This window comes from Eumetopias jubatus, unplaced genomic scaffold, assembly GCF_037043125.1.
Source record: "Eumetopias jubatus isolate StellerSeaLion01/CBP00866 unplaced genomic scaffold, mEumJub1_p1.0 scaffold_2, whole genome shotgun sequence".
Classification (NCBI taxonomy): Eukaryota; Metazoa; Chordata; class Mammalia; order Carnivora; family Otariidae; genus Eumetopias; species Eumetopias jubatus.
This window is the reverse complement of record NW_028274808.1, coordinates 153,113,399-153,135,003: the sequence shown is the minus strand read 5'-3', so window position 1 is coordinate 153,135,003 and position 21,605 is coordinate 153,113,399. Positions and strand designations below refer to the sequence as shown.

Genomic DNA, 21,605 nt, shown 5'->3' with positions numbered 1-21,605 from the left:
GGAAACCTTAGATTTGACCACTCACATGGATAATTAAGGGGAGAACAATTTTCAGAAGTAAGATTCCTCAGGGGGGAGCTTCCTAAAGACATAAATTTCAAGTTAGGTATTGTAGAAAAAAAAAAATGGATTAACAGGAAAACACAGGGCATATATTTCAGGTGAAGAAGGAGTTTAAAAACTATTTCTTGGTTTGATTATAATTCATATGCAAAGAACTGTTGTTCACAGAGACCAATAAAGTCACTTATTGAAGGTCTCTTTCCTTTTTATTCTGTGTTCAAAATTGCAGTTGAAATCTGGAGAGACAGCTGCCAACATTGCTAGAGAGCTGGCTGAGCAAACAAGAAATCATCTGAATGCTGGAGACATCACCTACTCAGTCCGCGCCATGGACCAGCTGGTAGGCCTCTTAGATGTACAACTCCGGAACTTGACCCCAGGAGGAAAAGATAGTGCTGCACGGAGTTTGAACAAGGTAAGGACTTTGCTTAGATATATAGTAAAATCAGTGAGACTGCTCTCTGTTAATTTTTCTCTTTCTGTAAAATCAGATCATTCTAAAGAGCATCACTAGTTATATTCAATCTGCTTCACTCTTTTATTATAATGGTGACCCTATTTGACCTCTAATCTAAAGACACAATAAGTGATAATCTCTCATTATACATTTTGAATTTACAATTCTGTTTTCTTTGGTGCTTACTGTTTTGAATGCTAAATTCTGGCAAGGTCAATATGAGTAAATGTGATTTATTTTGTTTTTTTTTCTTTCATACTTTTATATCAAAGTAATCATAATAAATAAATGTCTAATCAATAAGTAGAAGTTTAGAAAATAGCCTCAATGAGAAAGCATATTAGCAATTCATTAAAGATGTTTAAAAATGAAATAATTTAATCTAATTAATATACTTAAAAACTCATGGGATAAGTAATTAGGTTTTAATTTATATTTCCTTTTGATATTTAAATTTCTCAGATTTTACTTCACTATGTTAACACTTTTAGAAGGTTTAATTGTATTTCAGCAAATTTGAATTGTAAATAATGAAAATAATTCATTTTTTAAATTTCAGAGAAGATACATTTTTTATATTCTTATTTCTACTTACAAGTATATAATATACACTTATATAAACATAGTATTTTATATGTTTATTGTATATAACCTATCCAGTATATAAGCAGTTTATTTACATAAATATGTAAAGTATGTTTTACATCTTTTTAAGGAGTATAATTTATTCCTTATAAAATCACATGGCGAATTAACTCCCCAATGAAAAGATACTAGGATTGCTAGGTGTGTTCCCTGAAAGATATTTGTGTAGTAGAAGTGATCAGTTACTGAAACTGGATTTTAGGGCCTTGAATGTCATGATAGGCCTCCTACTTTAAAAAAGTCAAGAATTCGGCAGTAACAGAATAAAGTCCTCTAGGGAATTCACTAAATGAACTTTCCCCTTTAGAATGAAAAATGACTTTTGAGAGAGGTCTTTTAATATGTTAAGTTTTTTGTGTCTCACCAGACTAAGAGTCTCACTGATCAAGATGGAAGAAATTTTTCAAATAATGATGGTTTGTTACAGGAAGGCCTGACATTCTATCCGGCAAATATGGTTTTTCCTGCAGTTTCATCCTCGGAAGACAGATTCCGTTTTATCTAGTAGATATAAATTATTATTAAAGTTTTTTTTCATGCTGAGCATAGAAGAGTTATTCTTGTCACTTATGCCCCTGATAGAATCACAACCAAGTCCCTAATAAAATGTAATCCACAGCTGCCTATGTAATCTGGACATGCTGTGATTTTAATGTGTTATTACCCAGGCTGACTGGATGCTATTAACGAATATTGCCACCAGCTATTGTTATCCTAATGTACTGGAAGTAGGATTTCTATTAATGTTACATATCCATAACATTACTTGTTATAGCAATACTTTGTATCTTTATTTAAAAATGGTGTTGATGTCTGACAATATCAGGTAAAGCTGGTAATTAATGTCACATTCTAACTGGCTACAGCTAATCAGCTTGCCTACTCTGAATATCAAATAACTACATAATGGGCAAATTTCCATTTGTGAAGCTTTTTAATGCTTTCTTTTGTTTCCCATTTGGCTCTTTTCAATTGTTTATATAATGTGGTTTGTCATATGTTAATTTGCATGATGGGGTGAGGAGATGGGAGGGCAAAGGTTGTTCACACGCTTGCTGGCTTGCTCTCATTTCCTGTGGTTCCCACTGTTCCCTGAAGCCGTTGTAACCCATCAGATTTGCAAAGTCAACTTGGTACAAATCAATTGAACTCCACATTGAAATTCTGAACTGTTTAGAGTCCTGCAAAACCAAGATGCGAGTCAGTGATCCAAATGACAGCGTTGGCAATTTACTTGCACTCATTCCTCACTTAATTCTTTAGAGGAGTAACTGCTCGATGCTCATTGAAGACTGCATGAATTACCGCACAAAAAGCATCAGAGTAACTGCTTCTTAAACCTGGGTAATTTTCTCCTTCAACAATCAAGGCTACTGAAGGAAAAAAATAGGGAAGAGGAAGAAAGTCACAGTCTAATTCTTGAAATTTTGTGTCATTTATTCAAACAGGGCAATTAAACTTACTTCTTATTTATTTTATCACCAGGAAAAAAAATGGGATTGAATATGAGTTGTTATTAACCTTTTGCCCAGAAAAACATCACTCTGTTTGCAAACAAACAAACAAAAACAGGCTTCTTATCCCACAGAAGTTTCTAAAATGTTTAAGTTTTTTTGTTCGGTTTGGGTTTTTTTTTGTTTTTGGTCAAAACCATGAAAAGGAATTATTCAAGATATAAAAGCAGTGATAAATCAGAAGATTAATCACATTCTTCTAATCAAAAGTTACCTATCTGTTGGTATTTTTCCCTTGGAACCGAATAATCATAATGAATGGGCACTTCTATTTTTCTGATAAACAAAATTTCTTGTGTTTGAACATATGGTTTGTGGTGCATATTAACCATCTATATAATCTTTAAACCACAAACAATGTGGGTTCCAAATTTTTGACATAATTTACTTAATTTCGTATGTCTTCATTTGTGGCTCATGAATTAACAGCTAACCTGATGTGAAATGAATCATTTCAAATGACTGAAGTATAATGATTTTTACTAATTTCTACTAAATTTATTCCAAGATTTCCTCCCATCATTAACAACTTTATACCATCCAGTTTTCACTTGGGTTATTCTGAAAGGGTGCTGGCGACTAGTGTTCAAGCCATTCATTGCTTACATTCTGCTGCTGCTTAGCTTTCATTCTCTTCTAGAAAGTAGTGCACAACAAAATAAGGTGTTTTGTGTAGATGTGTTCTTTTATTTTTCTTGTTTTCTTCTGTCACTAACTTGTTTTTTCTATTCTGTGTTTAATCTGCTGTCTTAATGGATTCAGCTTCAGAAAAGAGAGCGCTCTTGCAGAGCCTATGTCCAGGTACTTTCTGCGTTTTTATAAATGTGTTAAGTTGTTGAATTGTCTCTGTTGGTGGTAGCATTTATGGGCATCTGATAGAAAAAAGATAGTGTACCCTGTTGAGCTAAAGGGATTTCAGGGAGGGCATGAAGGGTGGGAATAGAGAGACATGTTGCAAGTGTATGTGCCTTAAAAGAAATTTGGCAGTGCCCATGCTCTGTCATATACAAGATGAATACAGACCAACAAGGAGGTGTAACTTGGTATGTGACAATTTTGATCACAACTAAAAGGTGAGTTGGTTGTGATATATAAATCTCTCATTTCTTCATAGAGGTGGTGTGTATGAAAACATTTCATTAATACATTAGGCCAATTAATATTGAGTAGCAAATCACTCAGAAATGACATATAATCAAAATTCTATAAGACAAAGAATAGTCCAGAACATTTGGAATATCATGCTTCTGTACCAAAATGTTCAACCCATGCTGTGACTGTCTTATTTTCCCACTCACTGTAAACATTTTAGTCCTGATATAAATGTGATTTTTCTCCAGTTAACATGTTGTAATTTGTTTCTAAGCAGTGTAGAAACCATTGCTATGTTTATGGGTTCTGTGTGAAAAGATCCTAGAAACAACCTTTATAGTTATTTTTACAAGGGAAGAAGGCAGGAAGGCAGTGTAGAAGTGGGAAAAATTTTCCTTTTTTCCCACTAGGTTCTTTGGCTGGTCTAATGATTAAATTGATGTAAAACAGATTAACAGGAGAAAAACAAATTTAATTCCATATGTACAGGAGCCCCCAAAAGATATGAGACTCAACAGCAGTCAGGCAGTTGAGGCTTATATGTCATCTTGAGCTAAGGAATGGGAAAGGAGCCAGGGGCTTCAAGAAAGAAGAGGGAAAATAATTTACATCAAACAGATATTAGATAATGTGCATTTTACTTTATAAATTAATGAATTTCTGGGTATAAGAAACATTCCTTTGTTTTTGTTTTGTTTTGTTTTTTCTCCTAAGGCTTTGGGAATTTTATACACACACACACACACACACACACACACACACACATGAAAACCTATCCTCTTAGTATGTACAATAGGTAGAGAAGTTGAAGTACTCTTCAGCAATGAAAGCTGAAGATCTTTTTTGAGCAATATTAGGATTGTTTTTGATTGCAATCTATGCTATCCCCTTAATGGGGCCTTGCAGATAATCAGACTTTCAGTATTTAAATCTATGAAATGCATGGCCATTCAAACATGAATCTCTGATGGAAAATTAATAGCACAGTTTATTCAATGGTTGATTTCCTGGTGTTGTAATTGACTGGCTGTGAATAAATGTTTCAGCTATTGACTAAACATCTGATAAGACCAAATACAAACAGAATATTTGTGAAGCAGAAATGCTCTGCTCACTAAGACATGGCATTAGTTCTATTCGTTGTCACGTAGATTATTACTCCATGAAATTCTAGGGTAAATCATACTTTAAACTTTAGTCTATTTGAATTTTAAAGACTTGGCTGATGTCCCTAGTGTTTCTGCTTGGAGCACATTCTGAGCTATCTATGAAATAGGTATAAAATACACTAGAAATGCTTTATGTATTAAATTTGAAAAATATAATTATTTAGGTGTCATGAGATTCTTAAAAAATGTGGCCTTTCCATGGGTTTAAGTAATGATTCTTCTAGGTTTGACTTTGACCATTAAATCCATTTAGCTTTTAACTATTTAGAGGTACACTGTCTATTCTATGAATTGCCTAGATCCATCCTTCCATTTGTTTACTTTTTACTTCCTATATTTGTTTATTTCACCAAAAAAAGGACAGTAAAATCTGGACCATCATCTGTCAACCATGATAACTGTTAACAGATCTGTAGGCGAACAAGTAAATGGTGGTTGCTTTGATTTTTTAAATAATATGTGGATCCCCAATACTCATTATGCTTGCACCTCCAAAATTTTAACAAAACCAAACAATTGGGTCCAATATTTTTCTTATTTCATTTTAATTTAGATTACACTGAAATCTTTGTTTACTATCAAAAGATAGAAACTAATATGAGTCATAGTAAAAAAAAAAAAGGAAGAAGAAGAAGAAATCACTACATGTCTTGGGCAAAAGAGATACCTTCATTTAAGAAGAGAGTGTTAAATTTTATGCCAGAGAAGACAAGTAAGGCTTGTGTTACATATGTATATTAGATAACTACTGTGATGTCATGTATAAATAGAAGGTACCTTAAAGATGAACATGAGTTAGCTGGAGAGATGAGATGACTGGCCCAAGGTCACACATTGGCACCCATGGCACTAATACGGCTGTTCTAACGTGCCTTCAATCCTTTCTCAACATCAACAATGATTTATTATTGAGAATAACTGCAGTTATTAGGCAGTAGTTATGTGGCCATCACTGTGGGGGGCAGTTTGCATAAATTCTTATTTAATATCCACAAAAATCCTATGATATAATTATTGCTATTTTAACTTAGAATGGAGAAAATGGAGCCCAGGAGGAATTAAATGACTTTCACAAGATCATGCAATAGTAATTGAGGGGGTCTTGAATTCAAAGCTAGGACTTCCTGACTCAGAATCTCATGTTCCAAATCCCTAGGATATCTCTGTTATAGAACTGACTTCATTATTTATTGTTAGGAGTCAGGATAGATCTTCTGGTTTATGTTTATTGATTTATTTTATTGTATTTCAGGGCTAGTATAGATTAAAATAGTTTTTTCTTTCCTTTTTGTTTGAGATTGAGTTGAAATGGCTGTATGATAATCATTTTTGTACTGTTGATTAAGTGCAAATAAACACATAATTTGCTTTGAGGTCCTTTTGTTTTCAGAGGTCTCTGTGATCAAAAAATTGCCATATTAAGAGAGGAGAAAAACAAATAGGAAGTACAGTAACTCTCTGTTAAAGGAGGATCTGACAAACTGTTTTCCAGAGTGACTGCAGCATTTTGCAATGTTCCACCAACAATGCATGTTCCTTCACATCCTCAGCAACGCTTGTTATTTTTTGTCTTTTTGATTATAGCCATTCTAGTACAGGTGAATTGCCAAAGTTCTTAATTCCAGTCATGGAATGGGGACAGGGGTTCTGGGAGTATAGTCCTTGAACCAGTAAAAAGTCACATGGCTCCAAAAAGAGATGCATGAGAGTCTGGGAGGAAAATATGACTTCAAACCACTTAAGAACAGCTATTTCATGTTCTTTAAATGTAACCAGCGCTTAGATTTACATTTTTTTCTCATTTTTAAGTAGTAATATTTGTGTGCATTGTTCTCTTCTTTAGCAGGAAATATTAAGAATTACTGACATTCATTCTTCATGGCTTTAGAAGCAGGACATTTCCCTACTAAGGAAATAAGTATTTTTTTTAATTTTTATCAGCAATTCCTTTTGTTCTCCAGATCTCAGAGGCTGCGCATACTCCCTGGAGGGTCTGCAGTCAACCTTGCTTAATGGAAGATATAAGTACATACAGTTATCCATATGAATCTTTTGAGTCATTCTTTGGAATCTGCTATTAACTGCACCATCAGGTTGAGAACTGATCAGAAAAAATTGGTAGATAGATGCAAATGAATGAACACACACACACACACACACCCTGGTCCCTTTCCTTCCTCTCCTCCTCTTCTCCTCTTCCTCCTCTGCCACCTTCTTCTTCTTCAAAGGTAGAGGGTCTGTGTTCTTTAAAACTTACAAAGTATTTGGGGACGCCCGGGTGACTCAGTCGGTTAAGCATCTGCTTTCAGCTCTGGTCATGATGTCAGGGTCCTGGGATTGAACCCCGTGTTGGGCTCCCAGCTCAGCAGGGAGTCTGCTTCTCCCTCTGCTACCCCCCAATAAATAAAAAAAAAAATCTTAAAAAAACTTACAAAGTATTTGAAACAAGCCATCTGTTTATTTCAGTTTGGAACTATGATTTGTTCATTACTTATTTATTAATTTAGTGTTTGTTTTACCTTAACTATCCCCTAGAGATCTCTATCCTAGGCACGAGCATGGAAAAACAGTATCTGTCTTAGTGGTGGGGGATGGGAGGGATTGGGTGGCTGGGTGATAGACATTGGGTAGGGTATGTGCTATGGTGAGCACTGTGAATTGTACAGACTGATGAATCACAGACCTGTACCTCTGAAACAAATAATGCAATATATGTTAAGAAAAAAAAAAGAAGAAGAAGATAGCAGGAGGGGAAGAATGAAGGGGAGTAAGTCGGAGGGGGAGACGAACCATGAGAGACGATGGACTCTGAAAAACAAACTGAGGGTTCTAGAGGGGAGGGGGTGGGGGGATGGGTTAGCCTGGTGATGGGTACTAAAGAGGGCACATTCTGCGTGGAGCACCGGGTGTTATGCACAAACAATGAATCATGGAACACTACATCAAAAACTAACGATGTAATGTATGGTGATTAACATAACAATAAAAAATTATTAAAAAAAAACACAAATCTGATCACAGGAAAAAAAAAGAAATAAACCACAGAGTAGTTAACAACAAAAACAGTCAGGAGTTAATAGTTGAGCACAGGGACCCGATAACCTTCTCAGCACTGGGAATGCAACAATGTACATAACAGGCAAAATCCTGCTCTCCCTTGTAGGGTGAACTTTCTAGGGGCAGAATATAAATAATACAGTAAGTATGCGAAAAATATGGCATATGAGATGATGATAAATACTAAGAAAAAGAAAGCAAGAAATGCATCACTGAGGTGATTATCTGAGCAAAACCCTGAAGGAGGTGAAGGAGTGAACTATGCAGCTATGCAGGAAAAAGCCCTCTAGCAGAGAGATAGACAGTTCCTGAGGCCAGTGTGAAAGAGAAGAGGGTCGTGGAGCATGAATGTGCGGGATGGCAAGGGCCCAGATCTGAAAGAGCATTGTAAGGACGCTGGCTTTTATTCCCAGAGACACGGTAAACCACTGTGGTTTTCCGAGCAGAGTGACGACATGAACGAATGTGTTTTACAAGTGAAGAGTAGACTATTGCAGGAAAACTAAGGGCTGAAACAGGGTGACCAAGGACAATAATGGGCAAAGAGAATAGGAGTGTGAGATGCTGACATAACTACTCAAGTTCAGGATCTTTTTTTTTTTTTTTAAGGGTAACAAACAGAACTTGCTAGGGGTGGTATGTGAGATGCCAGAGGAGGAGGAGCCAAAAATGACAGAAATTATTTTACATGAGCAGCTAGAAAGATGAAGTCCTATTTATTGAGAGGGTCTGTCTGTGACCAAGTTGGGACAAGCACAACAAGAACTTCAACTTTGGGGCACGTCCACTTTGAGATTCCCATTAGCCGTGCAACACAGATGTTAAATCTGCAGTCAGATAGACAAGCATGAAGTTCAGTGCAGAGGTCAGGCTAGAAAGAATCGTTTGGCCATGTTTCACTTCGGGTGGTGTTTGCAGCCACTGTTGCTAGGTGAATTCATCAAGGGAATGAGCATAGGGAGAGAAGAGAAAAGAATCTAGGTCTGAGCCCCAGGACACGGTCAGACCCGAAGAGGTCAGGGAGAAGAGAAGGCAACAAGAGAGGCCACAGAGCAGCCTGAAGGAACAAGGAAGACCTGCAGAGCATGGCATTCAGGAGGCGACCGAGGTTCTCTCGTTTCACACAGGAGGAAGTAACGTCAAGGGCTGCCAAATCTGCTCAGAAATGCTGATGCAGCTTCTCAGCGATTAAAAGGAATGTCAATTTTTGCTGAATTAAAAAAAAAAAAAATCCCAGAGCCCATATAGCTATATTATGATATGTACTATCTAAACATTTTTACCTCTTCCTTTAATTTTTGGGTCTTTAATGCAGACTTTTCTGTGAACCAAAGTTGCTACTTGCACCTTTGACAAAGTGCAAATTGAATTATGCCCGTTTTACTTGTCTGCCTTTGGTGCATAAGACAAGAAGGATTCTAACCTCCATTTATACTGCTAGGAAGAAATTAATGAGTATTTTCAAGTTCCTTGTTTGGTCACTTAATTGGCTGTGTGACAAAGAGCTCCGTGGTGCATGTCAAACAACTTTCAGAGTCCTCTAATGATTTGTGCTTTGCTTGACTTGTGATACTATTCTGTGTGGCGTGTCAGGCTGGATATCCTTGTTAAAGTGGCTAGAATAAATTGGCTAGTGGTGTGCATACAATGTAGTATATTAACTACAGCAACAGGGAGTACTTTTAGCAGCTCGTTCAAGAGATTTCGATGTTTGCCCATAAGCATCAAAGCCAACCCAAACTTTCATTTAATATAATTAAAAGGACATCTGAAAGTAGTTTGAATCACAGCAGGTCCTTGAGGTTTGGTAACCCTTTGTTAAAACCCTGTGAACTTAATATATTTCACAGCTTGATAAATCTGCACTTGATTTGTGTCAGTAAGAGAGAAAATATAAATCTGCACCCTGCGTGTTCGGTGCTCTGAACCTATTGCTAAAAGACATTGAGATCAAAGAAAGTGACTTTCATCTGCAAAACCAGAGTAGTTTTCTTTAGATACAGAAGTCCTAAGAATTTTGCCCAATAAGTTATAGTCCTTAATTGCTGTTACAAAGCAATCATTGACTCAAAAGACAGTAAAACTGTTTGTAATGTATGCAGAGTTAAGTTATACAGGTTATTATTTAACTTGGACAGGTCAGTTCAGCAATCTAAAAATTAAAAAACCTCTACAGGGCGATGGCAAATGTGGATGATGGAGAGGCTACTCTGATGTGTGCAAAGAACGTCATTCTGGGAATCTCTCAAAATTTCTGGGGTGAATGTGTCAGGTCAACCAGTGAGGGCTGCTTTACAGAGTCATTTCCGTTTCTTCCACTTTGCACATTTCCTATAAATAAACAAAATGCTCCAGCTGCTCTTTGTATATACGTGGTTTATGAATGCTTCAGGAAGTAATTCTTATGAGGGTTAAAAAAAAAACCCCTCTGTTTTCAAATAAAATGTTTTCATCTAAAACAAAAATATTTTCCCACTTCTTTTCACCAAGTTGCATTCTCACTTGTAATTTTTTATCAGAGCCTGGGTCATTACTTAATTGTAAAATTGTTGATTTAAAGTCCTTTCTAATGCATCATTGCTTTCTGAAGGGTTTACCTGCAGAAAGGTTTTTGAATACATAAAATATAAATAGTATTTCTGTGCAAACACAAAAAGAATACACATCAATTTACTTTGTTATTTCTTTAATATATTTATGATCACATAAGCTAACCAGAAGGAAAAAGATGTTAAAAATAGCATTGCAGATTTAAGACCCTACTTTCTGAAGTTATCATTACCTTTTCTGGTGCAGGTCAGAAAAGAAATGGAAGTTTTAAGGTGTAATTTGCAGGAAAGTAGTTGCCTGATGGCTTGGAACCAAACAAATGATTTTTTAGTACTGCTCCCAACAGAGTTATAATTTTGATATTTTCCTTTATCTAATGTATGAATTTTAATACATGTGGTAGTACAAAAACTTAACTAGGTGGCTTAAACAAACCAGGGCTTTATTCATATGCATATAAAGAAATGCAGACAATGTAGTCCAGGATTAGCATGAAAATTCCACATCAGAGACCAAGGCTGCTTCTGTTTTTCTATTCTACTATCTTTAACACATGGGCTTCCATCCTCAAAATGAGAAGATGGCTACTTAGGTTCCAGTCATCTCTTCATGCTAATCTCTACGTGGGAAGAAGGAGAAGGACAAGTAACTGAAAGATTCATCTCTTTTGAGAATGTTCCAAAAGACACATAGGTGGGCAGTGCACAGTGATTCTATGTCTAAGTCAAAGAGTGTTGTTGGGCAGCGAGCATTCTTAGAGGCAACCAAAAATACTTCTTTTTCTCATATCATGGTACATATTGATATCTTCATCCACTTTTGATATAATAACCTACCATAGATTTAAGACCATTTGGGTTACTTTTGAACCCTACAGATTAAAATTCTCTTGTGATCATTTTGTTAGTTATGGTCTTGGGCAATCGTTTTGTTGAAAAGGTGATTTCAAATCATTTTCAGATAGCATTTTTCTTCTTTTTGAAAGTAGTAGTTATTTTTTTTAAATAACTAATATAGGCACATCATTTAAAATTCAAAAAGTAAGAATAATAAAAATGTCTTCTCACCATGGCCATGGCATTGCTGACGGGGGTGTGCCCCTTACAGTGTGATCTAGTTGGAGGATGCCCCCTGGAGTTGTGTAGTACAATCCTGCCTTCCCTCTCTCTCTCCCCAACTCTCCTTCAAAACAGTCACTATTATCAGCCTCTTAAATAGCCTACCAGAGAAGGCTATTTTTATTCTTATCCATGTTTTTACAATATTTTTTTCATAAATCTTGTTATAAATCACAGATCAGTGTTGTTCTGTCTGCTTACAATAAGGACTTTGGGAGTAGCTTGTGGCAGAACCACATAATGGGGCAGCATTCCTCCACTGAAATGAATAAATGTGTAGAGAGAATCACAGGGTAGCCTCATATCATGGTTTACATAAACAAAACAACTTAATTCTTCATCAGTAGGAAATGGGTTGAATAAACTGCTCTACCAAATAATGGAATACTCCTTAGGCCACAGAAGGAATGAGGTAGGTCTTGTGTTGATTTAGAGAGGTGGGTGTGGTATATTAGAGGAGAAAACAAACAGGCAAGCAAAAACCAATCGGTAACAGCATGATTATAGTGATCACATTTGTTGGTATGTATGTGTAAATATTTACAAGTCTGGAGAGATCTACAACAAACTCTCAAAGTGATTTCTTCTTTGGGTGAGGTTGGTGCTGCTGTCCCATAAACAGATTTTTCAGGCTTTAATTTATGTACTTCTAAACAATACTGTTTACAAGCATATACTTCTTTTATTTTACTAACATACATTATTTTATATATTTATATGTCCTATTTCAAAGTAAAAATTCATAAAACTGAACTGATGGTCCCTCAAGAACAGCTTCTCTGGGTTTTTTTTCTCTTTATTTCACAACCATTCTACCAGTTCTCAGAAAAAATACCTAGAGTCATTATTATTTCAAGAAGAAGAGCGTTTTGGATATTTTTATGGTCGAGTTTATTTTGAAACCATTGGAAACTCTCCTCCCTTACCTTCTGTCATACCACACTCTTCTGGCTCTGCTTTCTTCATCTCAGATGTTGACCATTCTTTCTACATTTTCTCCTCTATGATTGGGTTCTTCTTCTTCTACTCAGTTTCTCTGGGTAAGGTCAGACATACCAATAGCTTGCTTCTTATTTAACTTCATAATACCTAAACCTATGTCAAGAAGAGATGTTTGAGTAAGCTCCAGCTGAGGGGGTAAGAACATGCCCCAAATATGCCACTTAGGCATATTGATTATTTTGAGCTGAAAGCAACAAACATATGAAATTAATCCTTATCTTCCATTAGTTTCCCTTATATACTTCCTAGTTACTTTCCCGCAACCTACTGTTCCTGAAAGCTCAAATCCTTTTCCTTTATCTTGTTACTTCTTCACAAATGTATTGTTCTTTTATTTTAAAAATTATGTAAGCTTGCTAGCTAGTCCTAACTGCTTTTTTAAGCCTTTATTTTTCCTATATAAGTTCCTAGATGCACATAAAAATATTAAATAAAATTTGTATGCTTTTCTTTTGTTTATCTAATGGTTTAATTTTCAGGTCTTGGCATTAAATTGGTATATCCCACACGAAGAGGGTAAAGTAGAGGGAAGGCTTTCCTCCCTTACCAGGCTTCTGTAGACCTTTTAAATTGATTCCATTCAAGTTTTACTTTGCACTCAAAATAGGCATCCTCCACCTTTTAAAGAACAAAAATTTGCTTCTCTTTATTTCCAATTTTAAATGTGTGCCACCTCATGGCCTACGTTCAAATTCTGTGCACTGTGCTTCTTTATTTTCCTTACCAACTGACTTTAATGAATCGACAAATTTTTAAAAAATGCCTGTGGAATCTCTACTTTTCTTCATCCCCAGAGTCAGAATGTATGGATTTGAACCCTGGTTCTGGCGTTGGTTAGTTAATTAACCTATAGCAAGTTACTTCACTTCTCTGAGTCTTAGTTTTCTCACTGCAAGGTGAGGATATTCATTTCTACCTCATTGAGTTATTGTCAAAATTAAAGGAAGGAGCTGATGCTTAAAGCATTCAGATGAGAATTTGGAACATAATAAATATGTTTTAAAATATTTATTTATTTATTTATTTATTTATTTATTTGAGAGAGAGAGAGAGAAAGCACAAGCAGGAGGGGCAGAGGGAGAGAATCTTAAGCAGACTCCTTGCTCAGTGCAGAACCTGCTGTGGGGCTTGATCTCATTCCTGAGATCATGACCTGAGCCAATACCAAGCATTGGGCGCTTAACCGACTGCACCAACAAGGTACTCCAATACTCAATAAATATTAACCATTATAATTTATATCACTCCTCTACTTTAAGTTTTTCAGTGACTTCTTGTTGCTTTTAAGAAGAATTGTACATATTAAACATGGCTTGCAAACTTTGAAAACTAGCCTTCACTCACTTTCTTGCCACTGAACCCATTGCACTCTGCTCTGCCACAGGAAATCTTTTCAGTTCCTTGGAGGTGTTTGTTCTCTTTCCCCTCCCTATCTCTATGCACATACTCCACCTTTTGCCTCTTTGGTCAATGTTGAATTTAGGCTTGGAATTCTACTTCCTGGAGCCTCTTCGATGCAGTGCTTGAACTCTGTGTTTCCACTATTAGAATGCCTGCTATGTTTCTACTTGTTTAATAGTCTGACGTCACTATATTGTCATCACTTTTAAGGATGGGAGAACATCTGTCTTTCTTGCAGCATCCCAGTTGAAAATACTTAGTTAATATTTGTTGAATAAATATTGAGTTAACAAGAAATTTGAGTCAAGTTTATAGCTCTATTTAATTCCTGTAACACAATATAGATTTATTTGACAGCATTCAATCATTTAATTCTAAATGAGATTTTTTTATTTTTTTATTTTATTTTTTTTTAAAGATTTTATTTATTTGACAGAGAGAGAGAGAGAGAGACACAGTGAGAGAGGGAACACAAGCAGGGGGAGTGGGAGAGGGAGAAGCAGGCTTCCTGCGGAGCAGGGAGCACGATGCGGGGCTTGATCCCAGGACCCTGGGATCATGACCTGAGCTGAAGGCAGACGCTTAACGATTGAGCCACCCAGGCGCCCCTAAATGGGATTTTTTAAATAGTACAATAAATTACAGTTTGCTAAAAACAGTACATTTTTAAGCAACAAGGGATCTCTTAAAGAGGGAGTCTTTATGAAATTTTAGGTTCATCTTGTTCTACTGATAAGGGCTCTTATCACTATATTAAGGTTAGTTGTGTTATATAATCTAATTTTAATTAAGACTTGAAAATGCCAACACTTCACTGTAATATCAAAGGGAGTTCAGAGATTAGTAGTTTTTATATGCTTAATAATATTAAATGACAGTGATTATAAAAAGAACCTTAGGTTATTGATCAGATGTGTAAATATCAGTCACTCAACTTGACTTCTAATAAAAACTCTGCAAGTTCAAAACTGTTTTGAAGACTCCTCTAACATTTGACCTTTAAAATTTTGATTTGAATCAATATATAAACACAGATTAGAGTACAATGTGCCCTATTCAGTAATGATTTTAAACTTTTGCTCATTTTATTTTATTAACTGTTAACCTTCATATCAAGTCAAAAATGAAGAATTAAAGAAAAGTTTTATTTTTTCAAATTATAAATTAATATAAACTATATTTTATATTATATATGTAATTATGTATTTTGTATTATATATTATATAATATACTATCACACACACACATCATATGTAGTCAGAAAGCAGTGGATGGGAGCAGAGAACAGAAGACATTTCTCTTTGCATATCCTGAGGTTTATACATGAAGAAAATATTCAAACATAATTGTATATATAATATGTAAGAACTAGCCATGTTCAGCATAATGATTACAGTATGTACTGATGAAGAAATATTGCATCATCACACATCAAAAAACAAAGATGTAGAAGTAAAGAGTAAAATAAAATTTTATATTGCTAGAGAGTTTTCCAAAAGGATGTCAGCAATTTATTACCTTATATTCATCCACTGAGAGGAAATAATTGCTCAACTTTCTAGTGGTCTGCCTAATGATAATTTGCATATTTATAAATGTCTGCTTTATTATAACACAAAACAACTTTAAAAAAATAATGAATGAACTTAATATAGGATTCATTTTCCATTCTGTTTATCTTTGGGGGACATCTTCATAATTCTACTCCAAACATATCTAAACATATAACTCCTTTGTTTAAATATATTTACTTGCTGAATATTTTCTATGCAGTAAAGCCCAAACTTCTGTCATACTGGAGATCTCCTAAGATCTGACTGCTACTTACCATTTCTCCCACCATACTCATCTTTCTACACTCTTTTTCCACGCACCACACACTCTCCTCATCCCAAACCCAATACATCCCTTGCCTTAGTACCTGCTTTGTTTTGTTTTAGGCATTAACTTGCTTACTATGTCCTTTAGCCTCAGGTTTCCTGAGCATCATCGAGGAAAGTTTATTCATCTTTTAATGTCTAACTCAAAATCACACACCTTCTGGGATCTTTTCTTGATCTTCCTCTGTAAGAATTCATTGCTTTTTGTCCCATATGCTGTGAGTTTTTAGCTCTATTTTGTGCTTACCTTCTGCCTTGGAGTGTAGACAAATTGAAGGCTGACTCTGTTTTTCTTTTCTCTTTCCTAACCTCCTCCAACAGTGACTTCCCTAGTTCTGTGCATATCATACATACTTAATAGGACCTCATTGAATTACATTGAAAGTGAGCTTTGGTACACTTAAAAACATTTTGGAAAGCTTTTTGTAGAATATATTGTTGTTATGCCTAGTGGTTTGCATTTACTACAATAGCCTGTGGTTCTGCTTTTCTCCTTTTTGAACTCTGATTATCTTCTTAATTCCCTCTAACTCAGCCTTGTCTTCCTTCCAAACCATGTGATATCTGAACACTAGATTCTCTCAGAACACCTCTTGGGAGACATGGCAAAAAGTTGTAACACTAGAAGATGTTTTCATTTTCCTATTATATATAAGGTCATTAATGATTTGATAGTTAAAGGATCATCTTTGCTGAATGAGCATTTTTTTGAGTACGTAAAATGTCTCAAGGCACTAAAATTTACCCTAGGAAAACACCAGTAAACATGCCCTCTCCCTTGAGAACATGATAATCTCATGAGAAAGCCAGACCACGAGTATGGATAGTTCTATTCAAGGTGAATAAGTACTAAAATGGGAACCCATTATGGCACTGAATCTCTAAATGATAATGATTCAGATAACATTGACTAGTTACTAGGTTTTTTGTTTTTTGGGTTTTTTTCCATTTGTACTTACATATTCTTTTCTCTTATAAAATCAATAAATCAATAAAATCAATACTTTCAGAGATTTTTTTTTTTTCCTGCTGGTATGAAAATGGAGAAGATTCACTGAAGTACAAATCTTCATTAGATGACAGTCATTCAGCAGAGTCATTGAAAACTTATCATGTGTCAGGCAGAGTTTTGGGCACTTATAATATGACACAGAGTCACCACCCTCATGAAGCATACCTTTTCTTGAGTGAGAGATCTGAAATAGCTGTGTAGATAAATACACATTTTAGATACTTTAGATAATGATTCATGACACAAAGAAAACAGAACAGCTAACAGATTTAAGGGTCGGGGGGATTCTCCCTAGCTATAATGATAATCGAAAACTTCTTTGTACCTGAGCTAAAACCTGAACCAGCATAAGATTAAAAAGCCTATCTTCAGAAAAATGTGGTGGTAAAGTTACATATCTTTTTTTTAATTAATTTATTTATTTGACAGAGAGAGAGCACAAGCAGGGGGAGCAGGAGGGAGCAAAGGGAGAGGGAGAAGCAGGCTCCCTGCTGAGCAAGGAGCCCGTTGCCCTACGGGACTCCATCCTAGGACCCTGATATCATGATCTGAGCCCAAGGCAGATGCTTAACCGACTGAACCACCCCCGCACCCCTTAAAGTTACATATCTTTACACAAGCATTTGTTCTATTTGGGTCATTAGTTTAGTGGTTTTCAAGTGAAGAAAGAGGGGTAAGTAAGTTCTCCAGGTGATTTTGCTTACCTAGTTTAAGATTTACTGTTTACCTGGGTAAGAAGTGCCATTGATAGGTCTCTCATCATTGATCCTGGGTATTTCACAAGCACATCCTCTTGGAATAGTGACAGAAGTTGTTACTAGAGAGATATATAGCTGGTTCCCCCCAAATTTTCACAGTAGTTATAGCAAATAAGTAAATCGTCCCTTTTGAAATAGTATGATTATACACTTTATAACATCTTTTAACAAACATACTATAATTATATGCTATGGGTAAAACTAGTCAAATGAATTTGCCTAAGATCTGAATTTTATGATAAGAAGGTCCAATTAGGTTGTGTAATGCAAATATATGTCCAAAAGGATATGGTATGCTCATAATCCTGGTATGAATCTAAGTCACTTTTACACTTTCTAATTTATATTTGATTTTTTAGAAACAGTCAAAAGTCACTTTAAAGTCTAGCCATAAACTATATAATGGAGAAGAGTGATATCTAATAGCAGAATGCCCCTGACTATCTCAATTTGAAACATATTGAAACTTATTTTCTCATGTAGTTCCCACTTTATTGATTGGTTAGAAAACATAAATATGTCCAAAGACACTGAAATTTAGTGACAACTAGAATGCAAATTTCCAGTGCCATCTCCTATTCAGTTTTTCTAGTGTTTTGAAAAAGAAAATAAAGTGAGTTAACATTTAGTTTCTGACAAGGACATTGTTGATTAAATTAACTTTTCAGAATTTTAGATTATTTTAGTCTGTACACATCAAAACCATTAAGTGATTTGTTTTTCTTTTCTTTTCTTTCTTTTTTTTTTTTTTGTTCTCGTGGATCAAGTCTTCTCTTTATGATCAATGCTGGACCAAGTGTATTTTCTTCCAACCTGATCATATAAATTTTAGATCAGAAAAATATTTATAGCACAAAAAGAGAAGTCAGGGAGAGCTGTTGGACAGTAAATGATGTCCCAGTACCTCATTTAATCAAATTCATTGTACATTCCCTGTTCAACTTTGGTTCTAAGCATAGTTAGGCCCATGTCCTTGTAACCAAATAAAATGAAAATCAACCTGTTTTTAAAGAGATGTTGTTGAAAAACTATTGATGTAATGTAGGGTGATTAACATAACATAATAAAATTAAAAAAATAAAAAAGAGATGTTGTTGAACTAATGAAAGCAATGCAAATAACTAGTTTGACAAAAACAAAAACCACACACACATACATAATGACCAGATGTCATCATTTGTGGGTAAAATATACAAATGCAAAAATGTACAAGGAAACAAAATATAATCTTTTGTCACTGAAGGCTGTGACTATTTAATTGGCTTTCATTAAACTGGTCACAGGGACATGTCAGCAAACTTTGGAAAGTTTAAACAAACTGCATTTGTTATAAAGCTATTAGAATTGACTTATCCATGCTGTTCAAACCTCTAAAACACACATTATGAATTATTTAATATACGCGTTTCTGTACTGTCCTATTCCTCAAAGCTTCAGGTGTTATAGTCTTTAGTAGTTAAGTTGTGAAACAGGTTTATTCATTAAGGTTACATTGTAGAAGTTATTCCTCTGGGATCTCACTTCAGAACAGATATTTTGTAATTATCAGGTATTACCTGTGTTTCCTTCAGTGAAGACCTCTCCTCTTCCCAAGCTGGACTTAGATAGCCAAAGAAAGTCAACATAAGATTACACCTTAAACATGTGTTATGAGCCAGGCAACATAAATGCATTTGTATCGCCATGCAATATAAAATGGGTATACTATTGTCTCTGATTTGCAGATGAGGTGCAGAGAAGTTAAATAACCTGCCCAACATCATACAGCTAGTAAGTGGCATAGTCCAGGTACAAACTCAGCAGATATGGTTCCCAATCCCATATTCTGATTTTAGGACTACAGAATTCCGTCTCCTAACCCTTGTGTTGAAATTTCCTTATGTTGATGCTTAAGGAATCACAACACGTGCTTTTTTTTAAAGAAGAATATAAATATTAAATTTGTTCCTAAACCATCCAGGTTTTAGGACCATATATTATGTCTGTCATTTCTATAAAAATTTGGGAATCATTTGGGCCTTAATAGAAAACTTCTTTAAAGATTATGATTTATTTGGGAAGATGCAATTGTTGTAAATGTACTTAAAATTTATAACTATGAAAAAATACTGCAGCACATACATTTTTGTATGCAAAATTAAGATAATTTAATAAGGGGTGCCTTTGATTCATTAGTTATCAATTCAAACATGGTATTTTACATAAAGCAGTCTTTGGAAACAGGTAGCTATTTGGAACATTCTCAGAGTTGACCATAGTTGTTTATTTTTCTTGTTTTTTTTTTTTCTTTTTCCCTCCTTTTGCATTTCTTAAAAAAAAAAAAATAAAGAGCGGAGTAGAAATATTGCATTATCCCCAATAAAATTTTCCCTGAGTTAAGGTTTAAATTAATCGGTATAAGATTCTTAACTCATGTTACAATGGCCTGCTCCTTTAAAGAACAGGCATAATTTCTGTTGTGTGTGGGATTTTCAGAGCATTTCTAATGAATTCAGAGCATCATCTAATCACAGAAAGAATACTTCTTTGCAATCAGGAGGTTGATGTTCTCTGGCTTCTGAAAATACCTAAACTTGCTTTGTTCATTTGTTTCCTATGTGGCACCTCCTTTTTGGCATATCCTGTTGGCATTATCCCTACAGAGAACTTCCTGGAAAGCAAATCATTTTGTTGTGATCGGAAATGCTTTTGTCTGGCTTCTAGGTCATGCTTTAAACTCAGAACACATGACAGAACTAAGCACACTATGTGAAAACGCCCAGTTATTGAACTCATGAGAGATCTTTTTGGTGTTTTTTGTTTGTTTTTAAATGATGCAAAGTACTCAAGTTGCAAGTAGGACTGTATTTTACATGAAAGTCCAGTGATGTTAATTTTTGGCCAGAACTTGGAGTAGCTGGGAAAAATATCAAGAAAAAAACAACTCTTATGAAAAGATAAATTAGTTTTTGAAGATGGTGTTAATTGGCAGCCAAGGTGTTTCATTATGAAGCTGAATTTTTAACAGTTGTTAGTCGGTTACTATGAAAACACCAGCCAGAAGAAAACACTGTAGTGCAATGGGTATTTTTCTTCAATCTCTCCTAATCCTTCTGCCAACATGTCAATAATATAAGGCTTGTTTTAAAACACCCATGCACTGCCTAGAAATTGCCTGTGTCGTCTGTTTATTCAAGTTTATTTCTCGATTAGATGCATATTTCATAATCAACGGGTTCAGGGATGATCACTTTCAAACTGCAGGTGTTGTATTTTTCTATTTTGCAATTCTCTGTTTGAATGAAACCTTAAGAAAACCTTATTGGGAGAACTGTTTGTTGTTGTTGTTGTTTTTCTTTTGTAACTTAGAGCATAAAGCTAACCACGGGAAATATATAAATTGTAACTAGGGAGGTGATTCTTTTGGACGAAGCAATGAGAATTGTGACTTTTTATCTCTATGTGTACCTATTGCTGATTTTTTTTTAAGGGAAAAACACCTGAGGGCCACAAGTTGCAAGTTCCAAATGTTTATTCCCCTCTCTAATAGTACACAGCATGAAGAAGGTTTTTCTCCACATGTAACATATCCCAAGCCCCTGGGAGTATGTATGCTTTGATATTTTTCCCATTCTGACATTTTACCAGCTGGCTAAGAAAAAATAAATTGGTTTGCTTAGTGAGTCCTCAACCTATAGGCAACAAATTCTTGTATTGTCCTGTCTGTTGTCATCCCTTTAACCTCTGCTATATTCAGCATTTAGTTTTATGGTGATATATAGGGGGAAAAATCATTTTTGTGGGTGATATGATAAAAGTGTTGGTTTAAATTACTTGCCAACAGTTCTCCAGCCAAATAATTTAATTATGTGATTGTAGCCTTATTGAAGCCTTTGCTATTGATTCTA

General features: G+C 35.1%; 1 protein-coding gene across 20 annotated transcripts in view; it reads left to right on the top strand.

The window, feature by feature from the left end:
* The window catches only part of ADGRL3 (adhesion G protein-coupled receptor L3), a 492,209-nt gene that overhangs the window by 355,207 nt on the left and 115,397 nt on the right, over window positions 1-21,605 (top strand). For 16 of the 20 annotated variants that reach the window (XM_088020841.1, XM_088020839.1, XM_088020844.1 and 13 more), the window contains 2 exons: window positions 293-478; window positions 3,442-3,480. In XM_088020841.1, coding sequence (XP_087876967.1) covers window positions 293-478; window positions 3,442-3,480 — 225 coding nt within the window. The remainder of the gene's footprint in view (window positions 1-292; window positions 479-3,441; window positions 3,481-21,605) is intronic. The other 4 variants (XM_088020848.1, XM_088020847.1, XM_088020845.1 and 1 more) reach the window with 1 other exon arrangement.